General features: G+C 37.0%; 2 protein-coding genes across 4 annotated transcripts in view; one reads left to right on the top strand and one right to left on the bottom strand.

Annotated features, from left to right (window-relative positions):
• The window catches only part of palmdb (palmdelphin b), a 196,376-nt gene that overhangs the window by 79,816 nt on the left and 97,952 nt on the right, over positions 1 to 18,608 (bottom strand). The gene's annotated exons all lie outside the window — the stretch shown is intronic.
• Positions 1 to 18,608, top strand: part of arhgef4 (Rho guanine nucleotide exchange factor (GEF) 4) — a 90,216-nt gene that overhangs the window by 40,035 nt on the left and 31,573 nt on the right. Inside the window, exons 4-5 of one of the 3 annotated variants that reach the window (XM_079360785.1) lie at positions 554 to 826; positions 1,213 to 1,342. In XM_079360785.1, coding sequence (XP_079216911.1) covers positions 554 to 826; positions 1,213 to 1,342 — 403 coding nt within the window. Of the gene's footprint in view, positions 1 to 553; positions 827 to 1,212; positions 1,343 to 4,529; positions 5,172 to 18,608 lie in introns of those variants that run through there. The other 2 variants (XM_079360786.1, XM_079360787.1) reach the window with 2 other exon arrangements.

Below are 18,608 nucleotides of genomic sequence, written 5' to 3'. Positions count from 1 at the left end.
TGCTTAACATAAAATTAAACTAAATTTAACATATTTTTAGTCATGCCAATAAATCTGTGAAAATGTTAAGTTGGATTGCATCATGTTTTTGAATTGACACTTTTTCTGCATGTACAAAGTTAATAATTTGTGTAGATTTTAATAATAAAACATAATTAAAACAGCATTTCACAATATGAAAACTTCATATTATTCTGTGAAGTGATGCTGAAGAGTTTGAACTGAAGAAATTAATAGAAAAACATTTGTACTTTCCTATGGGTGTTGTAACAAAAGTTAATAGTACTTAAATTCTTTGGTATTTTCTGTTACGATGCCAATTGAGTGTCATACTGTTTCAAACAGATAATGTTGGAATTGACTAACCAACTTTGTGTCAGTGAGTGAAGGTGTTTGTTAAACATTCGGTAGTTATTACAGTGTCTATTCTCATGCCATATCATACTAACATTGATACTGTGGTCTTTGTACTACTGTGCACTGTGTAAGGGGACAATGAATGGATTTGTTAGAGAACAGTTGATGTCTAACCATTGAACTGTGCCCTAAAAAGGGCACAAAAAATGTTGACCAAACTCCCTGCCAGACTGGAACAAGAAAGCTGTTTGTGGAGAAGACAGAGGGGAAAGCGTCTGTGGTTCCTGGTTGGTTGAGGGATGGCCACTGGGTGGTTATGGTCGATAATGGAAGTGGCCTGCAGCGACAGCAGAAGTGTTCAGATGACCTATGGATTGAAGAGCAAAAGAAAAACAAACGTAAACTGGCCCGAGTCATCAGGGGGAGCCTGGGCCAACTCCACACAATGTTATCTCAAGACATGGACAAAGTAAGATGTTTCGACAGTAAGGTGGGCCCACAAAACAAAGATCCAAACCTTGGAAGTCTTTGATCCTCATCTTCTTCCTCTCTGCCTTGCCTCTGAGATAATGTTCCTTCTGAACTATGTGTTTCTTTCTGAAGAATTTTGACAGTTTTTCTTGGTAATGAAGCCTGTCTATCTTTCTAAATCTTTGTTTCACATGACCTTCTATTTTCCCCACTGTTCTACACCAAAAAGGATGCATGGCCACTTTTGTGATCTTTTCTTTGCACATCACTGTATATTTAATAAATTATTGTCTTGTACGGGTTAATGTCCAGTTCACCGTTAGCGAACAAATCAATTTCAGTAATGATATAGAGAGTTAAATAAATCCCTTGTCTCTCCTACAGTCTGATCATGGAGTCACCTTAGGGCCCATTGAGGCCTTCCAGGGCAAACCCCTCAAGGCTCACTGCTTTTCCCAGAGCACCCCCATTGGTCTTGACTGCCTAGGCTGGAGGAGCCGCGTCTCATACTCCTGTAAGTACCCACTCTTTCCAATCTCAGCTTTTGCACTCTTGATTGATTCCTCTAGGGTTGTTAAATGATGCACAGGCTTTGGTCCCTGCTGAAATTTAGTGAAGTGCAACATTCCGTCACTAGTTTAAGTCACCTACCAAAAGGAAGTTTAGTATTTTGATCATGATTTGCCTTTCCACATGGACTGAGCTGAGGAAATCAAAAGAAAGAATAGATTGTCTGCCAATTGCTAATTGATAGTTTGTGGTTTGTTTAAAGGGATACTTCACCCATTACATGAAGCTGTGTATCATTAGGAACATGGTAGTAGTGTTGAATGGTCGTGAATCCAGCCCTCATTTTGCCCTGAAAAACATATTTTTCTCGTCTCAGGGCAAAATGAGGGCTGGATTCACGACCATTCAACACTACTATCAAGTTTCTAATGATACACAGCTTCATGCAAATGGGTGAAGTATCCCTTTAAGTTTAGATTTCAAAATCCATGTGTCAATGTGGTCATAAACAAGGTACTTTACCCAAGTTGCTCCTGTTAGGCAGGCCAGTTCCTTGCACGATACCCACAGTGTCAATGATTTGTGAATGTGAATGGGTAAAGCAAAATTTCATTCAAAGATCCTGTATGGAAAAAGAGGGATTGATGGGCAGGATTTGTAGTTAATATCAATGTTATTATTTTGTTTGTATATGATGATCAACTGAAAATCAGAATTGCGTATTCATTACCTTTGAATTAGCCCTTTATGTCAACGGAAGGAGCAAGTTTGACTCTAACTGTAAATTCCTCTACAGGCTTGAAAGTGGTTTTGGACAGTGGTTGTCAATTACTTGCAACATGCAGCCTTGGTGTAGGGTACCATAAATCCTTTACGCTGCCCTTTCAAAGTAGAGAAGACTTCCCCATAGCATTTCACGTAGCTCATGGAGGCTTCTTTCTTTTGTTTTAAATAATATAGTTGAGCTTACTATTAAGGTGAACCTAGTTCCAGTTTATTTGTTTGAAAAGTGCCATTTAACTGCAGATCATTCAATAATAATTACTGCTAAAAAATGGAGCTTACCATCTAAATTAAAGCAATGATCAAGTCAAGAGTGTCTGTTGTTTGAGCATATTTTAGCCTCAATAGTTGATGCAATTTTTAAGCACTATTTTGGTGATGCGTTCTTCTTTGTGTGCAAAAACGATTAAAGGGGCAGTGTAGCTGGTAGAGGCAATGATTGAAGTGCAGAGCAATGAAAGCAGCTTTACACTAGTTGGCTGGTGTAAGGTAGCTGGGTATTATGTTAGCTCATCTTTAGTTTGATGCGCAATTACAGAGAAAAAGCCAGGATTTGTTCAACTCATACACATCATGTATCAGCTGTAAAGTGTGGGAATTTAACAAGAAGTGTGCACATTTCATCTTTAAATTGTTTATAATAAAAAGTTTGAGTTTACCTCATAGTTTTGTATTTATCACCCTTTGAACCACATGTAAATCTTTAAAAAGCCTTGTTTAATAAAATACTCAAAAGAAGGTAAAAGAATCAGCTCACATTCACTGCAGATGTTCATAACTGAAACTAACGTTCTGCACAATAACCAAACCATTTTTTTTCAAGTTTTTTTTTCTTCCTTTATTATATTTGATAAGTAGATAAAGTTTTTTTTACCAGGGACAGAGAGTCAGTAAGACGTGGAGGAGGAGAGTGAAACAATGTTGCACTAGGAATATTCACACATTGTATTTATAGTAGTGACACTAAAACATTATTGACAGGTCGGTTATTTATGTATTTAAGTAGTGTAACTTTTTTGCATCTAGTGGAGGCTGGTGGTATAACAGAACGAGTGCAGTTCCTTATTTAACCTGCTGGCTGCAGTAAACGCTCACTGAAACTTAAAGCTTTCTTACTGTGCAATAGGTATTAATACATACAAGACTGTCATGTCTCCTGGTACATTTAGTCATATTTTGTAGTTTTTATTTTAAATTTTAACAAACCTAATTCAGACTTCAACCTTTCTATTCAAACCTTTGGTTCTTTCGCTTTTGGGTTTTCTCAAACACCTTCAATATTCCAGTGTGATAGAATTATTCAGTCTTTTCATGCTTAAGAACACTTTCTTTCAAGACATGTTATTTTAAAACCTATGTGTATGCTTAACAGTACTGTACAGTAAAGCAGTGTGACAGACCAAAAATTATTTGTATTAATTTTCTCAACAAATACCAAGGTCAAAGTGGCGAATTGTGTTTAGTTCTAGAACTTCTTTGGAACTTGTTGGTGTATGATGACTTTGTGCTAAGTTTCATATAGCCTGGCTGTTTGGTCACTAGTTTGTAAGCTTATAGTAATCTTGGCTAAAATCATCATTTCTTTATTGAGGTTCTAATGCTCACTTCACTTCCAATAGCAAGAGTTTGAATTTGATCATTTTTAATTGGTACATTTAGTGTTGGCAATAAATAAATAAATAAATAGCCCCCCCCCCCCAAAGAACAAACAAAACATATTTTGTCATGTTTCATCGCTCAAAAATAGTCAATGACAGGTGCCTCAAACCTTTTTGAAGAAGCTACCAACAATAGCTGGAAGTCTGTTTATTACTATTGTTAGTATTATTATTATTATTTTTATGACTTCAGATGGTTTGATTTAGTGGTGCATGTGACTGCTCGATCTGTTCATCAATGCATCACATAATTAATCAACAAAAAGTAAATATTTATTTAGTAAAACAATATTGTAAAATACGGATTTCAGTTATGTTTCATGCAGATGATGCATTATTTAGAAATCTAAATCTAAAAAACCTTCCTAATCTCATTCATTACTGTCACATTACTATGACAACAAATACATTAATTCTTTAATCTGCTCTTTAACTCACTACATGGAGATTTTGGAAATATACATTTAATGTGAACAATTTATTTATAAATGTGGGTAAACGTGTGTGTGTTTCTGTGTGTGTTTGTAAGGGTGTATGAATTTGTGCTTGTGTTTTGAGTGGGAGAGTAAGGGGGTACTGAGGGACGGCTGACATTTTTTTTTCTTCTACTAATGATCGTGCGCCATTAGCCGTCTGTGTTGTCACTAGAAGGTAATCTACACAGTCGAGAAGCAGAAACCTCCCTGTAGGACCCCTACTGATGTCAGCCTGTAGAAAGAAAGAGAGGGAGGGGGTAGAGAGAGACAGAGTGAGAGAGATTGACCGGGAGTTGATATGAGGAAATGAAGCAGTGTGCAAACGGGTAGAAAGACCCAGAGCAACAAGAGCAGAGAGAGAGGAAGCAGCCAATGTATGAGAAGCGTTCCAGAGCAGAGAGTTTAAGGGAGGAGACGAGCGCTGTTTTGTGCATGGGAGGAGAAAACAGCAAATTGACAGCTGAAGCTTACCTCAGCGAATAGTGCAGCAGATCAGCCAGGAGGACACCTCCCCTTCCTCCTCCTCCTCTGCACTCTCTCCCTTCTGGGAGAATAAACCACCTGCTCAGGCGCCTTGCCTCCTCTGCAATTCCACTAACCTCTTCACTGCCCACTTCCATTTACCCACTTGTGTTGTGCATCCAAATTGGGATGCGGACCCAGCAGGGCTCAGAGGCGGGGGTTCCCCTGCCTGGAGGCAGCTGTGGCAGCAGTGGCAGCTCGGGGCTGTCACCTGGGTCTGACTCGGATGGAGGAAGCCCGACAGGCAGAGGGTTGAACAACATTGTGGATGGAGGTCTTGGGGTTGGTGGATGTATTGGTGGAGGTGGAGGAGGAGGGGGTGGCAGCTTGGGTGGCACTTTGAGGGGGGTACTGTCTCGCTATTGGAGCTTAGAGAGTCTACACTCCACCACAGGTAAGTGCTCTGTCCATACAATGCAGTTTAGTCATACAAATCACTTACTTGCAAATTGTAGCTATGAAGTATCCTTTTTAAAGCATAGAAAGGCACTGTGTGGGATCACACGTGCAAGCCAGCAGACTGACACACAGCCATGAGGTTAGTGTGTGACACAAGGATGGAGAAGAAGCAGTGATGGTGTACTTGTGTTTGTGTGCGTTTGTGCGTCATGTCAGTCGTTGACACCCGCTGAAAGGATAGGTGCTGATGTTTGGGTGGGCCGGCTGCATGGCTCGAGTCATGCAGAAAGTGCCAAGAAATAATGAAGCTTCTCCCAAAGCCTGATTTCTGTCAGTCTTTCCATCACTTATTGGAATCTCTGCTTGTCTTTTATATGCATGTTAATGTGGTTGCCAAGGTTAAATTAATCTTTGCTTTGAAGTAACCTTTAAAGAATATGACTGGTCATCCTTGATACGCTTTGACTCTTTTTCGTTTCGTTTTTTTAAATTCGTTTCAAAGACACCACAATAATTCACCTAGTAATTGAACAAAATGACATGAGTACGTGAAGGGTCATAAGAAAGCTTAAATCTATAATTTTGTGATGACAAGGCCTATGTAATTCCAGGACTCAAAACATTTGGGTTTTTTGCATCACACATACTTATTATTGTATTATTCCATAGCACTGTATTATTACCTGAATCACTTGTGGGTCTATGTTCGAGAGTGAGATTTAAGAATACCCATAAATCTCATGCATATGTATGATTTACACTCACTAACCCAGTCAACCTGTTTATCTGTTGTTGTCCTGGGATATTGTTTTTGCTGTAGAAGCTTAATGTAGGAGAATAGCAGAAAAGCTCTCCGTCACTTTGCACAAGTACAAATTGCAAAGTTCTGAGAGGCCAAACCAGTCTATGGTTCCTAAGCCCCTAACACACAGCATTTAGCTAATTGCTGCCTTAGTGGTTGGCACAACATTAGCTTTATCCTGACTTTTATTTCTTTTATTGTAGTCTTTGTCAGGCAGACTGTATATCTGTGAATTTCTGTGGATTTTAACTTGGGACAGAGTCTGTAATTTTTTCTAGAGAAGGGGAGGAGGGTTGAAGATTTACAGTAGAGTGGGAGGAGGGTCAGAAAGCACTATATCCATTGGGATGTACAATGAATAATTGTTTGTTGCTTCGTAGGAGGTGGACAAACAAGCATATGTGCTGGCATGCTGTTGTATTAGAATGCATGGAAGAAAAGTGTGTCGTTACGCATATTAAGTGTGTAAGATCGTTGACAAAATGCTATACGTTTTACACTGATAAATGCATTGAAACCTATGTTTTAACAATAAATGGACTGAAAGGCAGACTCCTGTGGAACATGCTTTTACTGTCTGGCATCACTCAAAAGTACAGATTTTGGACCAAGCACAAACTATTCCTTTTCTAAGGGGATATTTTTGGGGAGCCTATCCTGGCATCGTCAGAGGAACTCAGTCATTTTTGAATTTCCATACAGCATTATCAGCTGGTACATACCAACATGTTTTACATAGTGGTAGACATTTATTTACACCAACTCTTATAGCTTCTTCAAATTCAATTGTTGTTAACCAAACAAATGATACTCAATTGGGAACTCTTGGAAACTTTCATGACTGGATTTTTGAATTCATACATTTTACATGTGGGTCATTCTTGAAACAGTGACAAACAGGATATTCGGTTATTTCAATTAAAATACTTCATGGTCAAAATAGTCAAAATGTTGATTGAATTTTCTTTTATTAGGAGAGGGAGCATAAATGTTTTTGGATGTGAGATTTCGGATAAGAAATGTGATTTACATTTGGGGTTTTTTTGGCTTGTTTTGATGGTAGCTGGGGTGAAGTGGCACAATGACCTCTGTCTCTGGACAACAATAAGCCAATGTAACGGACAGTAAACTCTTTCTGTCTTTCTCCCAGTCTCTCCATCTGCCTCTCTCTCACTCTCTCATGCTTATAATTTCCATTTAATTCAATTTAATGTAAAATAAAACACACAATTAAGTACACTAAAAGAATAACAAAAATGTAATATTAAAGTAAAAGAGCTGTGTTAGATTGCATCATAACAACGTGTGCATACATAAGAACAATTGGAGCTTAACTTGAAAATACAAGTTAAAATTGTAATTTGCCATTTAAAAATATACAGAGTACAAATACATTCTAAGTATCGAAATGCAATATAAAATTTATAATCTCATCTTTTTAAGAGTGTATTTAAGAAAAGTAGTGTAGATGATGGTGCAGTCCTAAATAGAAGATTTGACTGAATTGTTTATGGAGGTTGTCGGCGGTTGGATGCTCTGTTCTGGTCACAGCAGCTCACATACTGTAACATGCTGCTTGCTGCGTGTTTGTTCCTTGATTTAACTTTTGGTCATTGTTCACTTCATATTTTTAAATCTGTTTTGTCTTTTTGTAACAGTTGGGAAGTCACAGTGTCTGTCCTGAAACAGTGGACAGGTTGCTAAAAATTAAAGTTCTGTTTCCATATCTTGTTGGGTGCAGAAGGTGCATAGTCTGTCCTCTTTAGGAAGCCAAGTCTGTCTGTGACGTCCTCTCTCGATGGCAAGGACCTACTCATCAAGTCTGTATATTATCAAACATGTTTTGGATCAGACAGGTGCTCAGATATTCTGTCACCTTGTAATCTCCCTTTACATCCAGATATTAAATAAGGTGTTCTTTTTGTTTTAGATCTTGATTTTTGAAATCTAAATGTTCCTTATTTTTTTAACGAGCCTCAAAATTGTGTATACACTGTATTGCTATATATGTTGCGATGTAATAAACAACCCTGACCTCAGTATCTAATTTTAACATTTTGGATCCCACACTGCACGTTTTACACTGAGTGAAATCAGAATATTGGCACAGTAAAATGACTTTGCCTGTCTTCCACTTATTAGGTCAACTAGAGGTCATTAGGTAAAAGATGCGTTATTTAAAAAACCCTGCTGCAAACGTAATTGTCAAAATAGTTTGTAGATGATCAAGGGTTTTCATTAAACTTGTGCAATTTAAATTAAAATTGAACTCTTTGTTGACGTGCCCCAAAGTGTACATTGCCCCTAAAGTGCAATCAACAATTATAAGAAGATTATTTGTAAGCACATTTATTTAACAGTTTATTTTAATGTTTTTGCCCACTGTCCCCCACTGTCCACAATGAGTACTTTGCAATTTATTTTGCAAACCTTTGTTTGAACCTACTGTAGTTAAATGCTCTTATTAGAAAACAAGGCTTTAATGAGGTCTAATACTGACAACACTGACACAGGGTGATGAGTCCTGGTTCCAGTCAGTGTTTCACTTCCTAAAGTTGTTGAATTGCCTTGAACTGAGGACTCTGAAGGTTAAGTTCTTCCAGACCAAATTAGGAACATTTGTTGCACAGAGCTTTCTCTTTGCATGTGGGAATAGTCATGTTGTAACAAGGCCAAACAAGGACTGTTGACTTAAATCTTGAAGTACACAATTATCTGAGAGTAATTGTGGCTGAAGTTTTAATGTTACACTCTAACTCTGAGTGGTGCAATTTAACCCCTGTAAGTGTTTTTTCATGCATGACTCTAAAGCTCCAGGTTGAATTGTTTTGGTTTCTCCTCTTGCACTCCACTAACAATACAATCTATTCTGATTAAACCACATGTGGTGTTAAAACATGCCTGGGAGTGTTACAGGCTTTTTGCTAACTTTTGCCTCTGTTTGCCTGTGTGATGTACAGCAAGGCAAGATAGCAGCTCTGAAGCACACTTTACCCCAAACACCCACAACAGGGTCACCCCTAACACACACACTCTCTCTCTCTCTCTCTCGCTCTCTCTCTCTCTCTCTCTCACACACACACACACACACACATGCACACACACACACACACACACACACACACACACACACACACACACACACACACACTGTCAGAGACAGGGCAAGGAAGAGTGAGGGAAGGAGGGAAATGTGTCTGAAAGCATCCATCACTTTAAATATGAGGCGCAGGGCACTCAGGGAAATAGGTCACTGTGGAGCAGTTCTTCAGCCTGAGGCCTCTTCATGCTTTACCTCTGCTAAAGTTACTCAACGAAGATGGGGATAATGGAAACAAGAAACTAACTACTTTTACCAGTCTTTGAGTAAAAAAAAAACAACCTTTTGTTTGATGCAACATCTGACTGAAAATGGAGTTTGAACCTTACATTATTTGCTCATTTTGAAATTCACATTCTATCTATCTATCTATCTATCTATCTATCTATCTATCTATCTATCTATCTATCTATCTATCTATCTATCTATCTATCTATCTATCTATCTATCTATCTATCTATCTATCTATCTATCTATCTATCTATCTATCTATCTATCTATCTATCTATCTATCTATCTATCTATCTATCTATCTATCTATCTATCTATCTATCATCTGTGAACCTGAGTGTCAAAACAGAAGGATGATCTAAAGTGCCATGAGCAATTAACTCCTCTTAATGGCATTGTTGTCTCCAAACAGCCCATTACCTCATGTCAGAGGAACATGCTGTGTTGCTTAAAAGAGATTGAATGCTGTGGTTGTTGTTGTTTAGGGTCACATGACATGTAGTAACCAGAGAGAGAGAGAGAAAGGTTTTTCCATTAATCAATTGTCTCCTGATGTTGTTTTTCCCCAGTTATGAATTGATTACACTGTAAATTAAAGCTCAAAAGCTTTTATTTTTCTTTTCCAAATTATAAATGATTTGCTATATGTCTAATGATTTATTCGAGGGCGTAGTTCCATTTCCAAATTGTTATGATTGATGATAAATTATATCCACTTTAATCTTTGTTCATTTCCACTTCTTTTTGCTCTTCAGGGCACTTGTGTTGGCAGTTCCTATTGTTTTTTGTAGACAGGCATCTTTTAGTGTAACAAGCTTCAATTCGTGATTTTTTAGCATTACTAATAGACATGGGGCGGCTGTGGTTCAGTGTTAGAGAGTCTTTTTATAGAACAAGTGTGAATGGCTAGGTGTAAAAAGTGCTTTGAGTGGTCAGAAGACAATGAAACTACAATACTTCTATAATACCTCAGCATTTTACGTCTTTTTAATGAAATCCTACAACGCTGCAACTATGGCTTGAGGATGTTAAATATTAAATAATCAATATGTAAAGGTTGATAATCCAGAAATCGAGGTGTCGACAAGGAAGTAAATCTTGTGTTTGACAATTATTCTGATCTGATCATACTAGTCCAGTTCCTGTTCAGAAAAACTGATAAAGGTTTACACATTTATAGTTCGATTGTTATACTAGATATATCATCTTAAATGTATTTTACGTTACACTCTACCTCTACCAACTTCGGTTGGATATTTTGCTTTTAAAATAGTGTTGAGCAGTGCTAGCTTTCAGGTGATTTCAATTGCTGTTTGTTTTATTTGATAAATGAAAGTCTCCATTATTGATTCACGTTTATGGTTGTAATGGCTGCTTTCAGTATAGGTTAAATGTCCCTATATGCACATCAATATTACTGCGGCAAATATTGAGGGACATTTAAAATGCAATGCTCAACACGTTTAAGTTCAAGTGCCTACTTAATTGTAGTTAAATTGATTGACAATGAACAAGATCACTATTTAATTATGAATAAATAGCACGATTAGTAAAGCAGGCATTTGAGGCATCTGTTGCTCAGTGGTAGAATTAGTTTTCCTCGTTTTGAGGGTCAGTGTTTTGACCCCTCGCACTAACAGATCAAGCATTACTCTTTTTGTACCGGAATGTTGAAGCAACCTGGCACAAGAATTTTGTGACAATAAGCAGGTTTTTTCCTATCTTATCTGAAGTGTCCATGGGCAAGACACTGGACCCCTTACTTGCTGCTATGCTACAAGCATTTAATGCATGGAAATAGAACTTTATTGATCTATTAGAGGCATTCAATACAGTTGATTATGATCAAGATCCTCCATAAAATTAGCATAAAGCAAGCATCATCCTGGTTCGGCAGGTATCTTTCAAATAGAACGCAATGTGTTCAAACGGCAGAATCCACCTCTTTCTTTTCAGAGCTCTCAATGGGGGTAACTAATGTTGGATATTAGGACATATTTTATTTTCCATTTATATCAATAACCTGTGTGAAAATTTGTCAAATGCCATGTATCACTTTTAACGCTGATGACACTATTATCGATTGCTGTTCAACATCTGTTACAGAAGCTTTTGAGTTTCTGCAATCCAGATTCAGTGTTGTCCAGTTTCGTCTGAGGTAACTGAAGTTGGTTCTTAACTAAAGCTCATGTTGTATTCACATTAAGTAAAGTACCAACAAAAGATTTGAACTTTCCAAGGAAATCATTTCAATCTTGTCAACAGCTTCAAGTACTTGGATTTTCTTTTTGATTGTGAACTGTCTTTTAAAGCAAATATCGCCAATTTGACCTCTAAGCTAAAGGTGAAGTTAGGATTTTATTATACAAATAAATCCGGCTTCTCCCTTAGAGCAAAGAAACTTCTTGTGACATCAACCTTTGTTCCTTTGTTGGATTATGGAGATGTGCTCTATATGGGGGCCTTCGGCAAATATTTACTGTCACTGGACAAAGTGTATCACTGTGCATTAAGAGTTTTTTTACTAGTTTCAAATGACTTACTCGTCACTGTGAGCTGAACACTAAATCTGATTGGCCATCCTTGAAGGTGTGCAGATATATATATATATATATATATTTAACGCTCTTCTTGGTTTAGTTAGTTTATGTTCAAACCTTCAAAAAACCAGAAGCCACTAAGTCTTGTGTTCCTGTGATGTTTTTAAACTGTGTTCCTTGTGTTCTGCACCGAGCTTGGAAAGTAGCGTTTGTTTTTGCGGCTTCCTCCGCATGGACCATTATCCAAAATGACTTGAAAATTGGAGATCTCAATTCACCTGAAGCTTTTGGCTCGATCTTAGACGAAAATGCGAGACAATTGGACAGTGCCTGTGTTTTTAAATGGTAATCTGTCATCTTGACTCTGCGCTTTATCAGCAAAACTAATTTGCATAGTAGTAATTGTGGTTTTCTCCTAACGGATTTTTTGTAAACTGTTCCTTAATCATGTATTATTTATTATGACGTGTGCCGCTGCCCTCTTGGCCAGGTCACTCTTGTGTAAATGATCTTGATCTCAGTGGGTTAATTACCAGTTTAAATAAATGTATGTATGCCTTTGCCATCATGTGGTGTGAATTGGTGAATTTGACACATTTTATTATTATTATTATTATTATTTTTCAACCTTTATTTATCCAGGAATAGTCCAATGGAGGATAAAAACCTCTTTTTCAAGGAAAAGAAGAAGTTGAAGTCCATTTACCCCCTCTATATAACTCTGAACAATTGAACAGCTGCTGCCTTTAGTCAATGATAACATTTCCCAATTTCTATTAATCATTCTGCCTTCAGAATAATTACTTGTTGATAACTAAATAAATAAATGCATCTTGTATAAACTTGTTAAACTTGACTTTTGCTCCTGAGTGGCAGGTCTCCTGCATGCACTCAAACCCCTGCAGTCAAAATGCAGCAATGGACTGTTCTTCAATCTACCCAACAGCAATGCCTCTTTACACCTCAAAGAAAAGCTAAAAATCCAGCTGTTTCATGAATATCTATTATTAATGATAATGATCATTATGATAGGGATAGTGGTTTTGAACAGCTACCGTAGTTGTTTAGAACAATATGTTGACTTTATTATAACAACAAAAGAGCTTTGCCTTATACAACGTGCAATATCCACACTGATAACCCACTGTATATACTAGTAACTGTAAATATTGTTTTATGTTCTAAAACATCCACGTCTTACCTGGTCCTTATTGTTTATTTTATTATTTCCATTCTATTTTACTTTTGACAGTCTAAATTATTTCTGTACTTCCTACTTCTACAACAACCCCTGGGATTAATAAGTATTTCTGCTTCTCAGTGCTGTCTGTCAGCACTTGTGTCTCCAATGAACTTAAAGTTGTTCATTGCACTTACTAAACTTGACACAGTCAACAATTTACTTTATATCACTGTTAAAGATTTAAATATTATATTGTTTTAATTTCATACCATGAAGTAAGGAAGGTTCTAAACTCTTACCTTGACATTTAAACTCTTAGTGGCATTCCTGAGAAAAAGAGGGCAGACTGAGAATGCTTGGAATGTCAGATGCAACACTGATCTCGTCACACCTTAAGGTTCTGACATGTAATGATAAAGCCAGGCAGTCACTTAGTGCCAGACTTAAGAGTCTGGAAGTAATTTTGCTAGATTGGTTGGTTTCTAGTTTGGTCACTGTCTTTTGTATATGGCAAGCTGTCATGTCACTGATACATCTTGTTAAAGAATAAAGCTAGTATGGACCAAGTCTGACAGATTTTACACTTGAAGATTACATCAGTCTTACTAATGAGCATTATGTCATTCTTTAAAAAACGTTTCCATAATGTTTCATGTAGCTGTAAAGTAACTTACATTATTTTATTTTATTTTTTTTATTTTGATGTCATCAAGCCTATCCCCTCCAAACTGGTGGGTATACTACAAAGTGAATTCAACTCTTATCTTTTGAATAGTTAGCTTCACTAACCCTAAAAATAATGGTCACACAAATGTGGTTATGAACCTGATCAGTAAACCGTGGTTTCTATGAATGCAGTCAAACAAAATGCAAATCATTAGCTTCTTATAACCTTTTACAATCATGAACAAGGCTGCTGTCCCTGCATTATCATACTTAAGAAACTCAGAGCAGACTATGATTTCAGAAATCAACACAGTTTTAATTACTAAAGCAGAAAAGTGGCTGAATCAGGCAGAAAACAAATGTCCGGCTCTGTGATAATTAAGTGTTACTTAATTATCGTTAGTGCACAGTAGTTCTGGATATATTTAGACCCGTTTATTACATTAAATCGATTATTTTCTCATATTTGGCATGTTAGATAGTTCAAGGCGTTATAATTCAGCTCCAGCTCTGACTTATAAATAGTGCCATGGGGCTTAGTGTTAGAAACATGGTGAAATGGATTTTGCTGGATATTTGACCTTTAAATTAAAAATTATGTGACTCTTTTTTATCTCGACATTTTATTGACTCCTTATGATGACTACAAAACAAAGCCCCATGTTTGCCCAGCGTTTGTTTAAATGTATCCTTGGTGAATCTTCATATTTGAACATTTTTCATCCCATTTTTCCTAATAAACATGACATCTCAAAAAGTGATCAGAATTTGTTTTATTATTATTATTATTATTATTATTATTATTATTATTATTTTTATTATTAACAAGGGGAATGCTGCTGAAACAGTTTTAATATCTCTGCCATTGGATTTTAAATGATTTACAACACAGGTATCGCGTATCAATAATCTGTGTTAAGGGGAGTAATGCCTTTGTTAAAAGTTAAGATGGTATCTAAATTAAAAAGGTGAAAAATGCAGACTTTGGCTAAAATAATAGTGTTGATAATTGTAGTCATAAAACACTGAAGAAAAACAAATAAATACAGTTGAATAGATGAATGCAGAGATAATGAAGAGGAGAAAGGTACAGTAAGTGAAAAAAAGTGTAAAAAGTAAAACTAAACATTTTTAGTCTTTCTACCATATGAACTTTTGTCCTTCAAATTTTTTCATTTAATTTGAGACATTAAAACGTGCTTTTTCCAAGAGAGTCAATGGGCATTTAATGTGCCCTATTTGAAAAGGAAATGAACTTTCTGTAAATATTAAAATGGGAGTCTTTAAAGAATGGACCGTGATAAATTTCCATTCCAAAGTTTAATGTGTTATTAAATCTGTCAATAATGCAACCTTTGAGAGATTTTATACTTTGTGAACATCCAATCTTCTGCCTCCTGATCTGTTCTGTAATGTCTAAATGTAGCCATAACAAAGCATGCAGACACATAATCGGAAGGCTACAACATGTTTTAAAGCCCAAAAGACTTCATCTAAAAATAGATAAAGCCATGCAGGGATGTCACAGATTGCTGAAAAGCTCTGTTCTACCTTTCCTTCCTCCTATTGTCCTTCATTTGCCCATCCCCCCTCTTTCACACGTCCTCTTCTTCCCAGTCTAACCATTCTCTTTTGATAATGCAGGCGAAGGTGTGCAGCAGCATGAAGAGGGATGCTGAGGTTTTTCCAGTTCGGCAGAGTGGTGAAATGTGTGTGTGTGTGTGTGTGTGTGTGTGTGTGTGTGTGTGTATGCGTCGCGTTCCATTAAGTGCCAGTCGGTTTGTGTCCTTGTTCATGTGATGGCTTTCGTATACTGACCATGTATGGCTGTAATTACAGAGTGAAAGAAATAACGTGAGGCAGCCACTTCCTTGTATACACTCTACACCTCCCCCTCTCCCTCTTATCATTCCTCTTCACTTCACTTGGTCAGAGCCTGGAAGTCCTCATCAGAGTAGATCAGTCGTGAGTCCCCTCCCTAATCTGTTTGACACAGTAAAGCCAAGCTCTAAATGTTGTTCTCTTTCCTTTGCTTTGTTTGGAGTGGTATAATAATCACTTATTGCAAGCAACAATGGGCATTTTCTCCTCGACAGACTACATGTTGTAAGGTACCCTTGATAAAATGTGTAAGGTCCTTTCTTATAAAGAACAAAAATATGGATACCTTTTGGAAAAGTCACTTCTCTTTGAGTAGATGTGTTCATCAATTGACAGCGATTAACCAGCCTTCTCTATGAAATCTTCATAATCTGTGGATAGTATAATCCATATTGCCTTTATTAACTTTAAATTAATACATGCTGGTCTGCTGCTCCAGCTTCGCCTTCTTTTTATCAGATGTACATAACAAATTAAAGAGACAAAACATGCAAACCAGCAGTGTTAAAGATAGAGATATATGTCATGCTTTAGTTGACTACAGCAACTTGGAGTTAAATATCTTGCCTGATTAAACATCAGATATGTGTATGCTGCGAGCTGGGGCTCAAAACCTCCAACCTTCAAGTTACGGAGGCTTTTCAGAGAACAATGCAGACTTGTTTTGACACCTCGTAACTCAATGAAAACGGCCATATCAATATCTGATACAAAGTTGTGTTAGTGATCAAACGGGATCTATACAGACTCCTATCTTGCAAATGTCTAAGGCTTTGTTCAGACGGCAGGCTAGTCAGAGCTATTTCTTAAAGTAAATGTAAGACAGACTGTCTGTGGGTAGTCTGCATTAGTAACTATGCTTCCAACACAGACGCACGAGCAAAGGAGATAAATCATCTTGCCCTTTTTATCCATAGACTATAAAAACACATTTTAAAAAGATGCTGTCAAGTTGCAACGCAGAACTTCTCTGTCGCATCATACAGTACATATTAGTCCAGCAGCTGCTTGTTGCATCATGGGTTCTGATCAGCCACTGTGCTGCAAATCTCTGGACTGATGTGGTGATTGTATACATAGTTCTAACCACTTAATGTGATATGGATGTGATTATCTGTTTGCCATCCTAACTAGTAAAACAATTATTTGACATCTGCTTTGGGAGCATATTTGTTGCCTGGTTTTAGTTCATCGTCATCATATATCAGCAAGAACAGTGCAGGTTTAACCTGCTTATTTAGTTGCTGCACATGTTCACCTGTTGTAAGAGATTATGGATCTGTGTTTGATAATTTTACAAATAAATCGTCTAATAATTTAAAAAAAAAAAAGAAAATATAAAAGAGTCAAACTTTCAAACAGATGATATACTTAACTACTTTAAACTACTACTAAACATGTAAAAGCTGGGGGTGGAGTGCAGAGGTTCATCAGTATTATGATGATAACACACTCTTGGAGAAGCCTTTTTGTCTCAGCAATATTAACCCAGCACGATGTATTTCGGAATATTTATTTATTTTAATAGATGTATAAAGTACAAGTGTTTAATTAATTTTGGGGAATAATCCAGACACTCTCAAAATGCAGTATTCCAAAATTCTGACATTGATAGTTTCTCTTTGTTCTACCACCACCATACACAGACCTTAGATAGAGTTGTATTTTAGTGTTTTTTTCATTACAACTGCCGAAAGCGCGTAAGAAATAACACAAAGAAAATGTCTTTGTAAAAAGAGATAGTTTACAGTATATGATTAAGTATATGAATGATGGAGATTAGAAAGCCATATATTGTTAATTTAAAGAAAGAAACGCAAACTCAAGATTTATATTCATGTTTGGTATTAAAAATACAGCAGAAAAGAAGTTGTTCCAAATGATAACAGCTCGCTGTGTTTTCATTTTAGAAAAGTTGTGAAGCTTATGAAGTCTCATGAATTCCAAAACCACTTTTTAGTGTGCAAAATATTTTCAAACCTTTTTACTGAGTGCATGCTTTGCTTGTTGGCACATTCTGTTCATTTCATTGAGAGATGAATGGGACCACTCTCATCTAGAACATGGTTGGATGATTTGGGGCCCTGGGGGAAGGTGACAGAGAAGGGTCATTCCAGGCTCCTGTTTCCCACCAGCCTTATCCCCTTGTGGGATTCTTTTATAGGCAGTGTGAGTGTCTTTGCAGCCTCCTGAGGACAACTTCTCCCATTGTGACTATTTATTAATGCCAAAAACAGCACAACTGGAACCACTTCCACTCTAAAAGCACACATTTGTAAAGGTCAATATGCAAAGAAAGACATTTAATTTGTTTACCCCTCCTTCGGTTCAGAATGAGTTAAAATAGAAATATAGAAAAAAAAAAAGTCAATCCAAAATCAGGTGCAGCTATGGGTCAGTGGTAGAGTCGTCATCTCTTAATCGAAAGGTTTGATCTCCAGCTGCTGCAGCAATATTTCCTATGTGTCCTTGGGCAAGACACCTGACCCCCCCCCCCCCCCCCCCCCCATCTACTTCTGCAGCGAATGGGCGTGAATGGGTAGGTGACTTGCTTTGAGTAGTCAGAAGACTGTTTGCTTGACTTGCACTCAGACAATAGCCTGTTTTATTGTCAATTCATTGGTTCAAGTATTCATGTAACAATAAATCCTGTCAGTTGTTGAGCAGAGAGCCCTCACGTTTCCTCGCCAGCCTCAATGCCATCTTTTGTCATTGTACTGATTGAAAGCGGAATCTACTATCTGTGCCTTTAACTTTGACAGTATTTCTCATATAGTTGATCACATAATTCATAGCTCTGTTTTTCCTTTCATAAAATAAAGTATAAGGGCCTTTACCCAGTGATTAAAAATAAAGATTTCCATGTAGATTAAATAGTATAGGAAATCAAATCATTTTAGAGGCATTTTGCAGAGGCTTTTCTTTATGGAAATGAGAGGCAATCAGTGTTCTTTTAGTTTGTTTAAATTTTTTTCATTCCTTCGTTCATGTGTATGTGACATCCAATTTATCATGAACAGCATGCAGAC

Source organism: Symphodus melops, assembly GCF_947650265.1.
Source record: "Symphodus melops genome assembly, chromosome: 14".
Lineage (NCBI taxonomy): Eukaryota > Metazoa > Chordata > Actinopteri > Labriformes > Labridae > Symphodus > Symphodus melops.
This window is presented reverse-complemented; position numbering and strand designations above follow the sequence as displayed.